The 15992-nt window shown below is 36.8% G+C and overlaps 2 protein-coding genes across 5 annotated transcripts in view; one reads left to right on the top strand and one right to left on the bottom strand.

Annotated features, from left to right (window-relative positions):
- The window catches only part of LOC127788913 (E3 ubiquitin-protein ligase PRT6), an 80599-nt gene extending 74562 nt beyond the window's left edge, over positions 1-6037 (top strand). Inside the window, exons 16-18 of one of the 3 annotated variants that reach the window (XR_008020463.1) lie at positions 4704-4772; positions 5020-5160; positions 5352-6037. Coding sequence is in view for 1 of the 3 variants with exons in the window: in XM_052317594.1 (XP_052173554.1) it covers positions 4704-4772; positions 5020-5094 (144 nt within the window). In the remaining 2 variants the exon portion in view is untranslated. Of the gene's footprint in view, positions 1-4703; positions 4773-5019; positions 5165-5351 lie in introns of all 3 variants that reach the window. The other 2 variants (XR_008020462.1, XM_052317594.1) reach the window with 2 other exon arrangements.
- A 2058-nt stretch (positions 6038-8095) lies between these two features.
- LOC127788613 (transcription factor MYB3R-5) overlaps positions 8096-15992 on the bottom strand; it is a 44320-nt gene continuing 36423 nt past the window's right edge. The window contains exon 9 of one of the 2 annotated variants that reach the window (XM_052317093.1): positions 8096-8783. The gene's annotated coding sequence lies outside the window, so the exon portion shown is untranslated. The remainder of the gene's footprint in view (positions 8784-15992) is intronic. The other variant, XM_052317094.1, reaches the window with a different exon arrangement.

Raw genomic sequence — 15992 nt, 5'->3', positions numbered from 1 at the left:
CACCAAAATCAGATTGTGAAGCAGTAGAAAGCGAGGAGGATGATCAAGGAGGAAGAGAATAAGAGGTATTGTGAGAAGGATTGGATGCCATGACTTTCGTCTAATGCTTTGATACCATGAAAAGTTCTTAGGAAAACCCTAGGGCAAATTACAAACAGAGCAGAGAGAGAGTTTGAAGGAGGAACTAATTTTGTATTTCATTCAAACTGAATACACACTGAAAAGGAGCGCATTGCTGTATATATATATGACAGCAAGCCTCTTACTGACTTAACAACTTACAAGGCTTAATGAATTAAAATAAACCAACAACACAGCAGAGTAAAATAAACCAAATAGAAAAGAATATTGTTGCTAATACAACTTGCTTCATGTATATAGCTAAATGATGCTCTAAAATATACATGTTCAAAACGTATTTTCACATACACAAAAGTGCATAATGCTTATGAATAACATACTCAAAAACATATTTTAAACAGACCACTTGCATCATGCTCAACAAGAGAGTTGGTTGAACGAAAGAATACAAGAGTTTTCAAGGAATAGAGAATGATTCTCTTATCGAACGAGCAAAAAACCTCAACCAAGAAGGTGCCCTTTGGCACCCTTGATATTTCAATTGCAGGTAGGGTTCTTCTGAAGCACCTGAAAGTTTTCCTAAGGTCTCTTCTTCATAGTTGTGGCTCCCCTCAGTCAAATGGTAAAATGATTGAATTCTAAGTTGGTCAGGGTAAAGAGTTGCTAAACTATTGTAGTAAACAAAGAAAATAGGGGACCAACCTTCTGTTGGCTTCCATTTTTTTCCTCTTTTGAGTCATTACACATTGATCACATCTTTTCATCAGGTTTTCTCAAGGTTTTGTCCTGTTCTAGTGGAATTTACTACCTTTTTTGCTCCCTTTTCCAACCAAATATTCCTTCTCAAATTTTTTTCATTATGGCATGTATATCTTGTAGCAAGCTCTCTTAGTTTTGAATTTTTTTTTTTTGGGGGGGGGCATATCTCTTCATCTCACCAACAACACTCTTCCTGGTTTGGAGCTTTTCCCTTCGGCTCTCCTAAAACCCATTTTGTCATATTTTAAAAAGTAGTAGCTATCCCAAATCCACATTTGGTTAGCCTCTCATTCTACAATTCAATCTCTTCTACTGCATGTTTTTCCCTTGAAAATAGCTTTTTTTCTCCTTGAAAATGTTGTTTTTCTTCTTTTAAAACTATGCTTTGATATGGACATCAAAAGCTATAAGCAGCCTATGTTGAGTGGCTAAGCATTCTCTTGATATAACTTACAATCTTTACGACATAAGTCTCTTGTCTTATAAGAAAATATTTTATTTTAGTAATTGATAAGCTATTTTAATATGTGATTAATTGTTGATCCTATGTCTTAAACCTAATATTAGCTATCATGAGCTCATATATCGTAGCATGATCTGAAATAGCTTTACCCTCTTTATTTTTTTCCTCCAAATTAACTAATTGGGTCAAAATTAGCAACTCCATATCTGGATCGTTTATTAGATTTATAATTAGATCTGGAATCAATTCCGAGTGATCAGTTATATATTTAGTGCCAAACCCAAAATAGATTGAAATCGGATTCAGCCCAAATCCTAACTGGATTCGTTGACAGGTTCATCAGTGTAATAGTTAATATATTTATGTGTATATAGAGAGAGAGGGAGAGGGAGAGAAACTCATCATCATGGAGAGAGATCAGAGAGGTGAGTAAAATTGTAGAATGAGAAGATATAGATTAGAGAGAGATGGCAACACATTGGGGTTTGAGATGGGAGACAAAGGGAATCAACTTCTTTTAATGGGTTTGAGTATTTGGATGGACCTGTCAATCTCTTTTAATTATTTATATTTATTATTATTTTTTTGTTTTTTATGCATATTATAAATAATATATTATTGATGATGCAGAAAACTGACCATAAGTATATTTGTTCAAAGAGCACGACAATTGGCTTGGACTACAAGTAGAAGTTTAGGTTAATGAATTTGCAAAACAAAGATTGTGAGGACTGTCCAAAGGCTTTCTAGGAAGGCAACTCCGATGCCTAAGTCAGACATGGAATAATAGTGAAGATAAAGCAAGGAATATAAAGATTGTAATTGAGAATGTTTATCCTAGATGAGAGATCCTCCTCTATTTATAATAGTTTAGAGATAACCCTTCGCTTAGGATTAGGTCTCATTATTAAGCAGTGCTTAGAAATAGTTATCTTATACAAATTTGGAGGGATTAGGATCATCCTGCTAGACTGCCTGCCTAATATTTAGGAGGAGGGATTTATCCCAAGTTTATCAAGATTAGGATTAATAGCTAGATTGTGCCCCATGGGGTTGCCCCAGCGGTCAGCTAGGGGAGGTGGGCTAGCCTGGATACCCAGGTTCGAATCCTCCCCCAGCGCAGCCGTTGGTGGATCAAACCCGGGTTAAACTCCTCGTCACGAAAAGGGGCACCATGGCAGGGCGTCTACAAGGGGACGTCATCCCAGGATTAATAGCTAGATTGTAGGTTTCATGATCCTAGGGTTTAATCTAGGATTAGATCGGAAATCGAAAGGATTCGATAGGTTTAGAATCCAGAATTGCCTGGTTTGGGGGAGGAAATGAGAAGAATGAGGGGGGGGAAATCAGAAGAAGAAAGGGGGAGAAACAGAATAACAGAAGAGAGGGGAAAGAAGAACAAGAGGGAGAGACGGGAGAGGGGAAAGAAGAACGAGAGGGAGAGACGGGAGAGGGGAAGGAGAATTAAGAGAGAGATGGAAATAAGATTTTCATTCCTTCAACAACCTTCCTTTCCTTCTCCTACCAACAACCTTTTATAGGCTTCATCTAACAAAAATAACGGCATCCATGTGCTGTAACAGCATTACAAAATATCTCCTAACAACTTGCTAAGTCTATTACTATAATGCCCTTCTATAGAATCCTGAGTCATAACAGTAGGAAGTAATTCTACATTATGATCAAGTTTGTCAGTTAACTATAGGTTAGAATCCTAATTGGATTGGGTAGTTAACTCCTGAGTATAACTGGTTTGCCTTTGAGTCTATGGAAGACCACCTTCTTGGGGCAAAAGCCAGGGCCAAGTAGAATATCAAGGCCGAGGGTGGCCTGGTTAAACAAACTGAGGCCAAGTGTGGCCCAAGTAAGATATACACATGTCAATTGAGCAAGATCTCAGGTATCATCAATTATATATTTAATTTTAAATGGATCTGGATCCTAATCATATTAAAATTAATAAATTCGTTTTCAAACTGTTTATTATATCTATAATCGAATCTAAAACCCAATTCTGCGTCTTGAGTAGATTTACAGGCCTTACCTCCTTGTACCCATCCCCTTCTCTATCCATATGGCCATCTAAAAGTCACTTCCTATGGTGGTCTTCTCTTCTGTAGGTAGTCTTTGTATCAACCCCTCTAAATCCTCTTAAAATTTATCTTTCTCGTCTCCTAACCCAACTTGCTTTGCATGTGTATTAACAATATTCATAGTCTCTTCTCCTATAATGATTCATGCAATAATAATCTCCTATTCTCTTTGCATCCACTACCCTATACTTCAAAGTCTTATCCATAATAATCCCCACTCCATTCCTTCCGTGATCTTTCCCCAAGTTCTAGAGATCATATCTAGATTTTGTCAAATGCACCACTTAAAGTCCCAATATTTCATGATCCAATTCTTAATCTATAATCCTAAACTAAGTTCTTTATTCACATCCATCCATGAAAATGCGAGAACCCTTGCAAACTTGATACTACATCCAAGAATTGATGCAATGGCCCTAACTCATTTTTCACTGCACCTGGTCAATACAGTCACTAAGAGGGTTACATGCAACCATTTTATCATTCGTCTAGAATTCTTAAGATTTTGATCCAACGAGTTTTACACTAGCTATTGGCTACCTAATGCCCCATCCCACCCTTTCATCCAAGCTTGGGATTAAAGATACTTAGTTTATGACCCACATAATTCAAGACTTGAATTCTAAGATGTTTCTCCATAATTAGATTTATTATCCATGCATTCTTTTGTCTTGTCTACCAAAACAATATCATTTGCAAACAACATGCACACCAAAGCAATTCTTATTGGATGTGTTTTGTGAATTCATCCATCACAAGACCAAAGAGGTAAGGGCTTAATACAGATCCTTGATATAATCTCATTGTAATTAGGAATGTCTCAACTTCTTCACATGTCCTAACACATTTTTATTGATGATACATTACATAAGCAATCCAATCTCCTTATTGAAAGAATTACTCCTATTTTTGGTTGGTTCTAAACCTAGATAAAGGAAAAGGGTTTGTATTAGGTAGTTAATAGCTAGTCATTATATCAAACATCAGGAATGCTTTGATTTAAGAATTACATTAAATAATTTCTTTAACCATAAAATTCCCTTCTATCCCAATCATTTTCATGCTTATATCAGTGTAAATGGAGGGCACACATGTTGATTCTTTGTACAAGCATCTCCTACTAGTGTTGTAGAAAATTTACATAAGAGCTTGCATTTTCATGAGTTTCTTTTATATATTTCAAAGTGTCTGAAGAATGAGTGTGTTCAGTATAGCATGGAGTAGAAGCCAACCTCATCTTGGACATGTCTATTTCCTAACAAGCATACATATATAGTTTGCATGGCGTAAATTTTTGGCTCTTGCAGGATGTTCAAATGAATAGGGGGAAGCCATTGTTTTTGAATGAGGAACGTTATGCAGCCCTTACTCACATGGTAAGGAGTTTTCAGTTGTCTTATAAGCAGCAAGTACTCTGTCAACTTGGTACCTCATCTTGATAATAAGTCCTTTCAATTCAAGAAAGTTGTTTTGCCAAATGCACAATCCTTTTTGAACACCCCAAAGGATAAATTAGCTCGAAATGTTCTAATATCCTTTGATGGTAACTGGACATTATAGTTTTGGTTTTACCCTGATAATATGTTCTTTCAAGTCTATGACTGTCTCATTTTGTATGAGTAGGTTGCATCTCATGGCCTTGACCGGAGTTCAAAAGTTCTTCGGCAGACAACTACTGGCGGTCTTTTCATGCTTTAGATGATTCCTGTTAAACACAAGGATGTCAGATATGGTTTGTGCTCTGTTACGCCACAGATCACTCGGATTAGTTAAGAAATAATTATTTGCAGCGCTGCAACACAGCTTCTTCTTCTTCTTCTTCTTCTTCTTTTCTTTTCTTTTTTTTTGTTATAATTGATCGAATCAATTCCGGTCACTTTAGCTTTGTTTGATCTTTTTCCTGACTTCCATCATTTCAGTTTCTGTTTGTCTCATTTCAGTTTCTGTTTTGCCAGCTACTCAGCGTGGTTTGGGAATTTACTTGTTGAAAGTGGATTTTCTGGTAGCAGCCACTCCTACGTCTATTTGGTGCATACTCTGTACAGTTGGTTGTATAAATCAAACAAAAACTCGTTTCAAGGGACAAACAAGGAATTTGCATATTCTCGTTTTATCTGCTTTTAGGGTTGTACCCTGTAGTTAATTTCGTGCACTTGGTCCGTTTTATCTGTTGTGTGTGGTTGCGTTGCGTGTAAGGTGCTAGGCCTAATGCACGAGATTGATCAAGATGCTTTGGGCTTAAACCGGTGTATGGTGGCTTGGCTAATTTTTTGGGCCTCTTCCACAATGTTGGGGCGATCCGAAGTGGTGGGATCTCTGTTCGTCAAGGCTTTGGCGTTCGGCTGGTGCATGAGGCCCAATCCCTCGGTGAAACTTCCATCATATTATCGCTATTTGGGGCCAGTGTTTAGGGCTTGGCCATTTGTACTAGTCTCACCGAGTTTTCACCCGAACTAGTCTCGTTTAAAGGGTAAGGGTGTTTTTTTTTTTTTTTTTTTTTTAAATCAATACGAGTTTTTGAGTGTAGATTTAGGGGAAGAGTCGGGTGCAGAAACTGGGTGATTCGGGGTGGGTATTCAGATCTGTATATTATATTATATTACTAAAACTATTATCTTTATTTTATATTTTAGGTTTTTAATCTCATTTTTGTTAAATTTTTAATCTTAAATATTTATGATGTATTTTTCTATTTTATTAGTAGTATTTCATTTTCATTACATGTCTGGAGTAAGGTTTGAGACAAGCTACGAATAGTATAGATGTGATTTTAAGAGTAACTCTGGGATTGGAAATGGAAATATGTGGGATCCATGAACTTTTTGTGGGGAATGAAATTTGAAGTTGGTTTTAGTCTCTCAAGTCAAAAGTGTTTGGGTTTAGGAGTTTTAAGTTTGGGTTGGGTGCGGTGGAATCGACACCTGTCACCGCTGAATTCATTTTGGCGAGTGGCGCATCATTTGCAAGTTCTGGGACCCATTCCGTCACTTTTCTAAGCCCATTTAGGACCCATTTACGTACATCAAAGTGAGGCCCGGTTCTTGAGCACACTCTCTGCGCGTTATCCCGCTTAGCCCAGCCGAGGCCGACGGAAGTGAATTGTCGCCCATCTCCAAGCCAAGCCGCTCCGTTTACACCGCACCTAGGCCTAATGGCCCACAACATAATACCTAGCCTAATTTTACAGCCCAGCCCAGCCCATTATGGGATGGGATTCCATTGCCAACCGTACAAGAATGTCACTAGTCCGAACTGCAAATATTCTAATTCGCTGTGACTTTTTAAGGAAGAATTACTGTTTTCTAAAAGTTTGGTTAAGCACAATTTTTCTGTTTAATTACTGTTACTTCTTCTAAAAGAAATTGGTTTAAACTGTTTTAAGGCAAAAGGGATCTTGCTTTAAATAGAAGGTATTTCTTGTATACTAAAATTCTCATTTATTGTAAAACTCCAATTCTCTCACTATGTTTTAAAACATAGAAAAGGTTATTTAATAGGGCACGCACCTTTCTTCTTCTTAATCATTTCATGGAGATTGATCATTTCACCTCTATTTGCATCTTCTCCTTTCTTTTTCTCTCTTTTCTCCCATCATATTGATGCAAGTAATGATGACCATGGGTCTCAATGTGCTTCAATTGTTTTCTTCTCCCACTCACATTAGTTGTTTGACAATGATACTTATTTCTACCTTATAGAAAACAAGGAATTAGAATTTGAGAGAAAAAGATAAATAAAAATGAAAGAGAAATTATAGGTGACTTGACATATTAACAAAACAAAAATTTATTAGTGATTGAAGACGTGCAACTAATAAATCGCAAGACTCGAGTCTTATCTCTTTTTGTCTAATCCATCAAAGAATCCAAACAAAAAATCAACAAAATTAGATTTGCCACCAATGATAGAGCTAATAGATGAACAAGTTTGTTTATCTCTTTCTCTCTCTCTCTCTGTTTCTCAGAATAACCCAATTGCCAAATTTAGGTTTCTTTATTTGGTATAGATTTGAACCTTAATCAAATCTTTTGAGTTTTTTCAAAGAAGCCAAACATTGAATTTGGCATTCCGACCACATTTTAGGTTATTTCTTTTAAATTCAAATCATACATTTAAGTTTTTTAAAAAAAAAAATCAGATCTAAATTTATTTCAATAATAATAGTTAAGCTGTAATATTTATTTATTTAAAACTTTTTTAATTGTAGGGTATTTTTGAAATCTGGGGAGAATTAACTAGTCTATTAATTGGAGGGGAAAAAATAGCATTTTAAATTTTTAGTTTTTAATTTTAATTTTCATAAGAAAAATGATATTTAATAGTGTTTCAAATTATTTGTTATTACTTTTTTAAACCACTTGTGCTTATTTAAAAATTAACATGCTATTTGATAATTATAATTTCTTAATTTATATTTTTTATTTTTCTCATGTTAATAAATATTTATTATTTATTTTTGACATTAATAAGTACACCTTCACACTCGCTGCTTTTATAAACACAACAACCCACCCACCTTAAATCTGCAATGAACTAGATAAACTTTAGCTGCCTACAAAATTCAAACACTTTGAAACCTATATCTGCCCAACTCCATATATTTTCACAAGCTTGCTATAAACATAATGAATATATCCCGATCTCACAACTTGCATGCACTAAATGACTAAACGCACTAAACTAAATGGTACTCAAACCCTCCAAATTCAACTGTAGAAACAAATTTATAAGATAAAAGACAAGTACTTGCTAACCAAATCGTACAGGAGTTATAGCCTCAGTTGCTCCCTCCCTAAGAAGTCAAGTGATAATTTTATTTATCCAAAAAAAAAAACTCCCAAAGAAAAAATATAAAAACCTAAGAAGAGAGCAAATCCTTTACACCTCCAAGTTGTCTAAAACAATTAGCTACCAACAGAAAATGTTGATTCTATAAAGTATCCCTGGTCTGATAAATATTCAAGGGATTCCAGCAACAAAATTAGCAGTTAACTATGACCTTGTACTTCATGAGACTACATTTAAAGCAAGGAAGGTCAATGGAAAAAAGAACTATACTTCCAGTCTAAGATCATGCTTTCTGAAGCCCTTCTTTTGGGGGGTTTCTGTACAGAACCATGGTAATATAGACATATTCCTTCTTGGGTCCAATGCGAATCATCGCACCTTATTCTTCACATACACAGATGACGACGAATCCAAAGCCTCTGAACTTATGAGTAATGTATGATGATAACTTACTCGCGATGCTACACTACTGATAGAGCATGATTTTCTTCTTTGTGATGGTTTCATCACGAATCGTGGAGTTTACAGAGTCTGCTCAGGCACAGAGCTGTTTCTCAGCAAAATTTGGCTAAGTTCAGATGAATCCTAGCCTTCACATCCTGAATCAACATAACAACTAGTAGTTATAAATCAGTGAGGAATCAGTCAACGAAAACACCACAGCATGCTTTTTCTCAGCTCTTAATTAACTCATTGGGAAAAATAAATTCTGGCATAAACAGTAATAATAAAATGGGCAAATAAAAAAATTATAAAAACCGATGCAAAATAGTTCCTTTTGATTTAGTGTTTGTTGCGGATGTAGGCTATTTAGCCAAACCACGTTAATTTTCTGTGTCATTATTTCTCATTGATTTTTGTTTATGGTTTGCACGATATGATCCTAACAAGTGATATCAGATCTTTGATTGGATTTGATTGTGATCATGATATAGAATTTTTCTCTTCTTTTTTTTTCCGGTTTGGTGAGGTTTCTAGTGAGTGTTGAGAAGAACATGGAATTCCGTGTTGCCTTCTTGTTGGTTTGCTAAACTCGCTGAAGGAGAAGTAGAGCACCAATTGCCATTGTGAAGTTGAAGCCTCGCCGTCAACCTACAGTCCATCGTGACAGTTGACAGAGAAGACTTCCTCTCCATCGTCGTCGAGGAGAAATCGGTGCTACCTATAGAAGCCCAGCCACCGCAAGGAAGGAGAACCCGCAGCTACCAGATAAAGACCAACCATTGCAGATCGAAGGAGATCAAAGAGTCAATCATCACCACTGATTGCCCACTACCTTGTTATTTGACAGAGACCGATGATTGCTGTTGGAGGAGGTCACCGCCTCATCCTGTCGCTCCCCGTTGCTGGTCACCAGAGTTGGAAGGAGACAAAGCCCCAGTCGACTACAGCTACAGGAGGCCAGCCACCACTCACTGCCACCATTGCAAATCTACAACCACCGCAAGTTGCCGCCTCACAACCAAGATCAAAGAAGCATGCAACACACCACCATGAGGTGCGGCCCCCCACAACTTTGCTGCCACTATTCTTCAAGTTGAAGACAAGGCTTGACTTAGGGTTGCAACAAAGGTCAGTTTGGTAATTTTTGGACAATTTTTTGGGTTTTTTTTTGTTTGAGAGTGATTTTGAGTTCATTGATTGAGCACAAAATTGGGAATTTTTGGTGCACTTGTTTGAGTGTGCTTAGTTTGATTTGGGTATCTTATAGGATTCTTCGAGTGATTTGCATCAGTTTGGGTTGAGAGTTCAGGGATTTGTTATGGGTCAAATTTCGAGTTTGAGTCTGTGAATCCCCGATCTGTTGCACTTTTCTGTCTTGGTTGATAGTGACAGAGATTAGTGCTTCTGATGGTACCAAACCCATTAAAGTTTGACCTCCCACTCTTTGATGGAAAGGGAAACTATACTCTGTAGAAGATCACAATTGAAGACATTCTGTTGCAACAAGGCCTTAATTCTTGAAGCTACCTTGGAAGATGAAAAGCCCACTAAGATGATTGATAGCAACTGGGAACCCATTCAAAAGAAGGTTGTTAGTACCATCTGGTTAACCCTTGCTTGGTGATGTTAAACGAACCCAACTATTGTCCCTAAAGAGATGAGTCAAGCCTGGGCCTGGCTCATCAGCGCAAAATAGGGCTGACTCGACCCATGAGCTCGCCTAAAGCAGGCAGAGTCGGGCCCGAGCTCGCAAGCCTTAACCAACTCAGCCTGGCAAAAACCTGTTAAGCCAACCCATTTTTAAAACAACTTGAAAATAATTTTAAAAATATATTTATTTAATTAATATGTAAGATATAAAAATATTTTTAAAAATGCAAATTCTACTTGTAAAATAAAAATTTAGAATATAGAATTTAAAGTTTCAAAATAGAAACTTTTAATAGTTTCCAATTCCACTTTTAAAAGTAGTATTAAGTTTTATAAATATTTAAAAATTATAAAAATTACTTCGTATTTTGAATTCAAACTCCAACGGTTGTGTACAAGATGCGTTTTTTTTATATATTCAGAATTTTTTAAAGTGTTATGGCCTTTTGTGTATGAGATATAAATTTTCTTGTAAGAAGTGTAAAATTGTGTATTAAGACAAATTATTTGGAATTTATTCATTGTCATTGTGAATTTGTGACATTGTCTATATAATTTTTAAAGTATTAGAGTCATTAAATTAAATATCAAAAGTTCAAATTCAAAATTGAATTATTTATAATTTTATTTTTTATAAATCAAAATTCGATCGAGCTGAGTCGAGCCCTTAAATTGATAAATGGAAAACTGACCCGAGCTAAGCCGAGCTGGGGGGCCCATAGGTCACCCGGCCTATTTGACATCTCTACCCTTACCCCTCAAATAAAGTCTACCTTGTTGAAAGAGACAAGAGCAAAGGATATTCGGAACAAGTTGGAGACTGTCTATGGCTCAAAGTCGATAACCAACCACTTGTGTTTGAAGATGGAACTATATTTGTTTAGAATGGATGAAAGAGGTAATATGCATAATCATATTATATCATTTATCCAGTTAGTACGCCAGTTGCTTAATTCAAGGGAAGCTCGAGGATGAACAGCAAGCATTGCTCTTTTTGGCATCTTTGGCCTCATCATATAGTTGGTTGGTGCAGAGTGTGTTGGTAAAAGGAGCATATTGAGATTGGATGATGTGATCACTATTCTGCTTGAGAATGAGAAGATTATTAGGTCCAAACACACATCAATTGGAGATGAAACTACCTGTGGAAAGTTTTGTTCGAGGGAGGAACCAATGTAGGAATAAGGGTGACCATAGTAGAAGATTGAGATCTTAGTCGACATTTCAACAATGTAGTGTGTTATCACTGCAAGGAAATGGGTTACAAGAAAAGTCATTGCACAAAGTGGTTTGATGCTGCCACATTCCTAAGGGTAGAATAGTCCATATAATTGTTGCAAGCTGTTAGGGGGTGTACCCGAACGGTTATCAGCTAGGCATCTCCTGGAGTACATTCCAGAAGACACAGCTGACAATTATATAAATGTGTTGAGGCAGTAGCCCAAATCATGAAATGAAAGAATCTGATTTTGTCTCTCTAATTTTGTTACTCTCTCTCTCTCTCTCGAATTCCCTCAGAATTTTTCTATCAATATCCGAAACCACCCTTGTCAGCTCTAAGGTGCTAACAGATGCATTGAAGATGCAACAAAAGATGCAAGAGCATATGTGCAAGATGAAAATTGATGATGACTAATGAAGATTCATAAACCAGGTTAGTTCAGCGGATGGTGGAGATATCCTGATGGCTAGTGGTGAAGATGATATTGGTTGTGATTTTGTTGAGAATCATTGGATAATGGATTCGGCTACTTCAATGCATGTTTGTAAAGACCAAGTTTGTTTGATACTTTGTACATTGATGTAGATTTAGGTCATACAATTTGGAAAACAAGTTGAAGTTGGAAGATTGAAAGCATTGGATGTGTCTACTTGAAACTTCACAATGGAGCTATAAGGACACTTCCCAATGTAAGGTATGTGCTAGATGCGAGTGCCAACATGATTTCACTAGATGAGTTTGTAGAATCCTGGCTTTCTGATCTGTTTCCTAATTCAAGAACTATGGAATTAATGATTTTTTTTGGCAATCCCTAAGTTGTATAGTTTCCTAAGCTATATTTAGAAGTTTCCTAAGTTGTATTTAGTAGTTTCCTAAGCTATAATTGGAAGTTCCTACTTCTATATAATTGTACTACTCAATCAACAGAAGTAGAGAAATTCATTATTCTCCAAATTCTTCATGGTATCAGAGCAGTTTAATCTGAACCATTGATTCTGTCCGAATAAGCCACCATGGCTAGTGGAGGCGAGAACTCAAGTCTCTGAAGTATCTGTTGGATCTGGAGGAGCAATAGCACCAATATCCAGTCTTCCTGAAGGCCCTACTCTTCAGATTATTAGACATAGGTTGAACGGCCAAAAGTTCATCCAATGGTCGCAATCTGTCATGTTGTTCGTCTGTGGGAGAGGCAAGGAGGATTACCTCACCAGACTAGCTATACAACCTTAAGAAACTGATCCTACCTTCAAGATCTGGAAGGTAGAAAATAGTATGGTCATGTCGTGGCTGATAAATTCCATGACAAATGAAAACAAGTGAGAATTTTATGTATTACAAAATGGCAAAGGAAATATGGGATGAAATTAAGGAGACTTATTCCAATGTTGACACCACCTCAAAGATCTTTGGAAGAAAAAGCCTGTTGCGTGAGTTACGGCAAAGAGAGTTGTCCGTGACAGACTACTTCAATGCCTTGACTTGATAATGGCAGCAGTTGGATATCCTTGAAGAGACGGTTTGGAAGTGCCCATGGTCAACAATACAAGAAAATTGTTGAAAAAGACTGAGTCTACCAGTTCCTTCTCGGGCTCAATAAGGATCTAAACGATGTGAGAGGAAGAATCCTAAGTATCAAGCCCCTTCCCAATGTTCGGGAAGCCTTCTCAGAAGTTTGTTGGGAAGAAAGCCGAAAGAAGTAATGCTAGGCGCACAACATTCTTTCTCTCCTGCTAAAAACTCTGCACTGGCAGTTTAAGGAGCTCAATCTATTCATGACAAGTAGCAAAGGAATAAACCAATATGCAAGCACTATTGGAAAATCAGGCACACAAAGGACACATGCTGGAAGGTACATGGCAAACCAGCTAACAGGAAGTCAACCTAAGAAAGAGAGGGTTGTGGAAACATGGCTGACTCTCAAAATACTTCAGAGACTAACCCATTCAACAAAGAATAACTTGAAGTCCTCCAAAAGATACTACAACAAACCCTCCAAAGCACTTTTGCCCCCATGGGAACCAGTTCACTCGCCCTAAAAGGTAACTCCTTGCATGCACTAAGTGTCCAACGAGGAAATCCAAAATCTTGGATAGTTGACTCTAAGGCAACAAACCATATGACAAGAGATCTATCTTTGTTTAGCAATTATAACCCTTGTCATGGTAACTACACTGTTCATATAGCTGATGGATCCCTCTCTCAAGTAAAGGGCACAGGTTCTATTGTGATTTCTAAAAACATTAACCATGAATCTGTTCTTTACATCCCTAACCTCAATTGTAACCTGCTTTCAGTGAGCAAATTTACAAAAGAGAGAAACTGCATCACTAAATTCTCTTCCAACCTATGAGAATTTTAGGAATCAAGCTCGGAGAAGATGATTGGCAGTGCTAGGCTATGTGCAGGACTCTACCTTCTTCTAGTTGAAGATGCCAGCAAACCCCAACCATCACAAAGACCATGTATGGCCTTGAACTCTAGCATTAATATTGATAGTCCAGTTATGTTGTGGGACTATCGATTAGGATATCCAAACTTTATGTATCTCAAGAAATTGTTTCCCTCTTATTTAATGAGAAAGCAAAAACCTTTCAACGTGAGATTTGTCAACTTTCAAAGCACACTCGTGCCTCATATTCCAGCCTTCCTTACAAGTCTTCTCACCCTTTTTCCATGATACACAGTGATATTTGGCGACTCTCTAGAATTCACAATATCATTGGTTCTAAATAGTGTCACATTCATTGATGACCATAATAGACTCTCATAGGTGTTTCTAATGAAAGAAAAATCAGAAGTCCGGAAAATCTTTGGATTCTTTCACAACATGATTATTCCTCAATTTCAAGCAAAAATCCTAGTCCTCAAAATTGATAACAGAGGAGAATATTTTCACTCTACCCTTAGTGCCTATTTATCCAAACATGGTATTATCCACCAAACCTCTTTTGTTAACCCTTCACAACAAAATGGAGGTGAAATAGATACCTCCTGGAAGTTACTCAATCTCTTACGTTGGCATCCAATGTCCCTAAACATTTTTGGAGTAAAGTTGTCCTTACTACCACCTATCTTGTAAACAAAATGCCTTCCCGAATTCTGAATTTCAATACTCCACATTAGATCTTTCATGAAATTTACCCACTAACTAGATTATTCCTCCATTCCCCAAAAAGTCTTTGGTTGTACTGCATTTGTTCACATCATTCAACCACACCGAAGCAAGCTTGATCCCAAATCTCTTAAATGTGTTTTCCTTGGCTACTCACCAAATCAAAAGGGATATCGGTGCTATTCACCAGCTACCAAGAAATTTTACAGCTCCATGGATGTCACCTTTTTAGAAAACCAGCCCTTCTACACCGGAAATGATATTTAGGGGGGGAATCATACTCACAAAGAATATCATTTTTTAGACCTTCAACCAACTACTGCAGTCTCTCAAAATCAGCCAATTAATCCTAAGGAGTTACTTGTGTACTCAAGACGCTAGAAAACTCAGAAGTAGAGGACTGCACACCTCCGAACAATGACCAAGAATCAGATCCAAATCCCGAGGAACACAAAATTGACAGGTAAAACCTCTATTGGAACCCGAAACTTGTGAACCTGAACCTAAAGCCAAAATATATAAGCCCCATGTTGATCTAGATATTCCCATACGAGCCTCTTGTCGACTCTCTAATCTGTTTCCTAATTTTCTGATCCCATGAAATTAATGATTCTTTTTTGGCAGTCTCATAAGCTGTATTTAGAAGTTTCCTAAGTTGTATTTAGTAGTTTCTTAATTTGTATTTGGAAGTTCCTACTTCTATATAATTGTACTTCTCAATCAAAGGAAGTACTAAGTAGAGAAATTCATTATTCTCCAAGTTCTTCAGAGTTAACGTGTCGTGGATATAGATATGTTCGTAATAAGAATTGGTGCAAAGTACGCAAAGGAGATAGCTTAGTGTTGCAAGGGATGTAGAATGTGAAGAATCTATTGCTTTGATGGTCATTCCCTACCTATGAAGACTGGAAGCAACAATCCAAAGAAGACTCAGAAGACAATGAAGCATGTTTAGTTTTTTGATGTGGTCGAAGTGTTTGGGAATTCAAGTCAAGTGAGAAATTGTTGAGATAACTCTGTTGAAGAAGATAAAGAAGGAAATTAAGTTATGACCGAGAGGATAAGAAGATAAGATGATAGAGATAAAGATGAAACGGATGTCCAGCTGGAAGGGTAAGGATGTTCCTTAAAATAGATAAGGAAATCCTAATACAAGTTTGATTCTAATCTAAACATGTTGTAATCTAATCCTAAATTTTAGGAGTGTAATCTAGTCCTAAAAATTAGAAGAATTCTTAGGAACCTTTGTGTATATATTTGCATACCGTGAAGCAATGAAGACTAAGGAAGTTTATTCCTCTCATTACAAACTTCCATTACCATATTTTTCATGGTATCAGAGTTGTTGTTCCGTGGCAGAATCTATTACCTATTCCCCTT

This window comes from Diospyros lotus, chromosome 13 (genome assembly GCF_014633365.1).
Source record: "Diospyros lotus cultivar Yz01 chromosome 13, ASM1463336v1, whole genome shotgun sequence".
Taxonomy (NCBI): Eukaryota; Viridiplantae; Streptophyta; class Magnoliopsida; order Ericales; family Ebenaceae; genus Diospyros; species Diospyros lotus.
The sequence above is the reverse complement of the archived record's forward strand: the minus strand, read 5'-3'. Positions and strand labels throughout refer to the sequence as shown.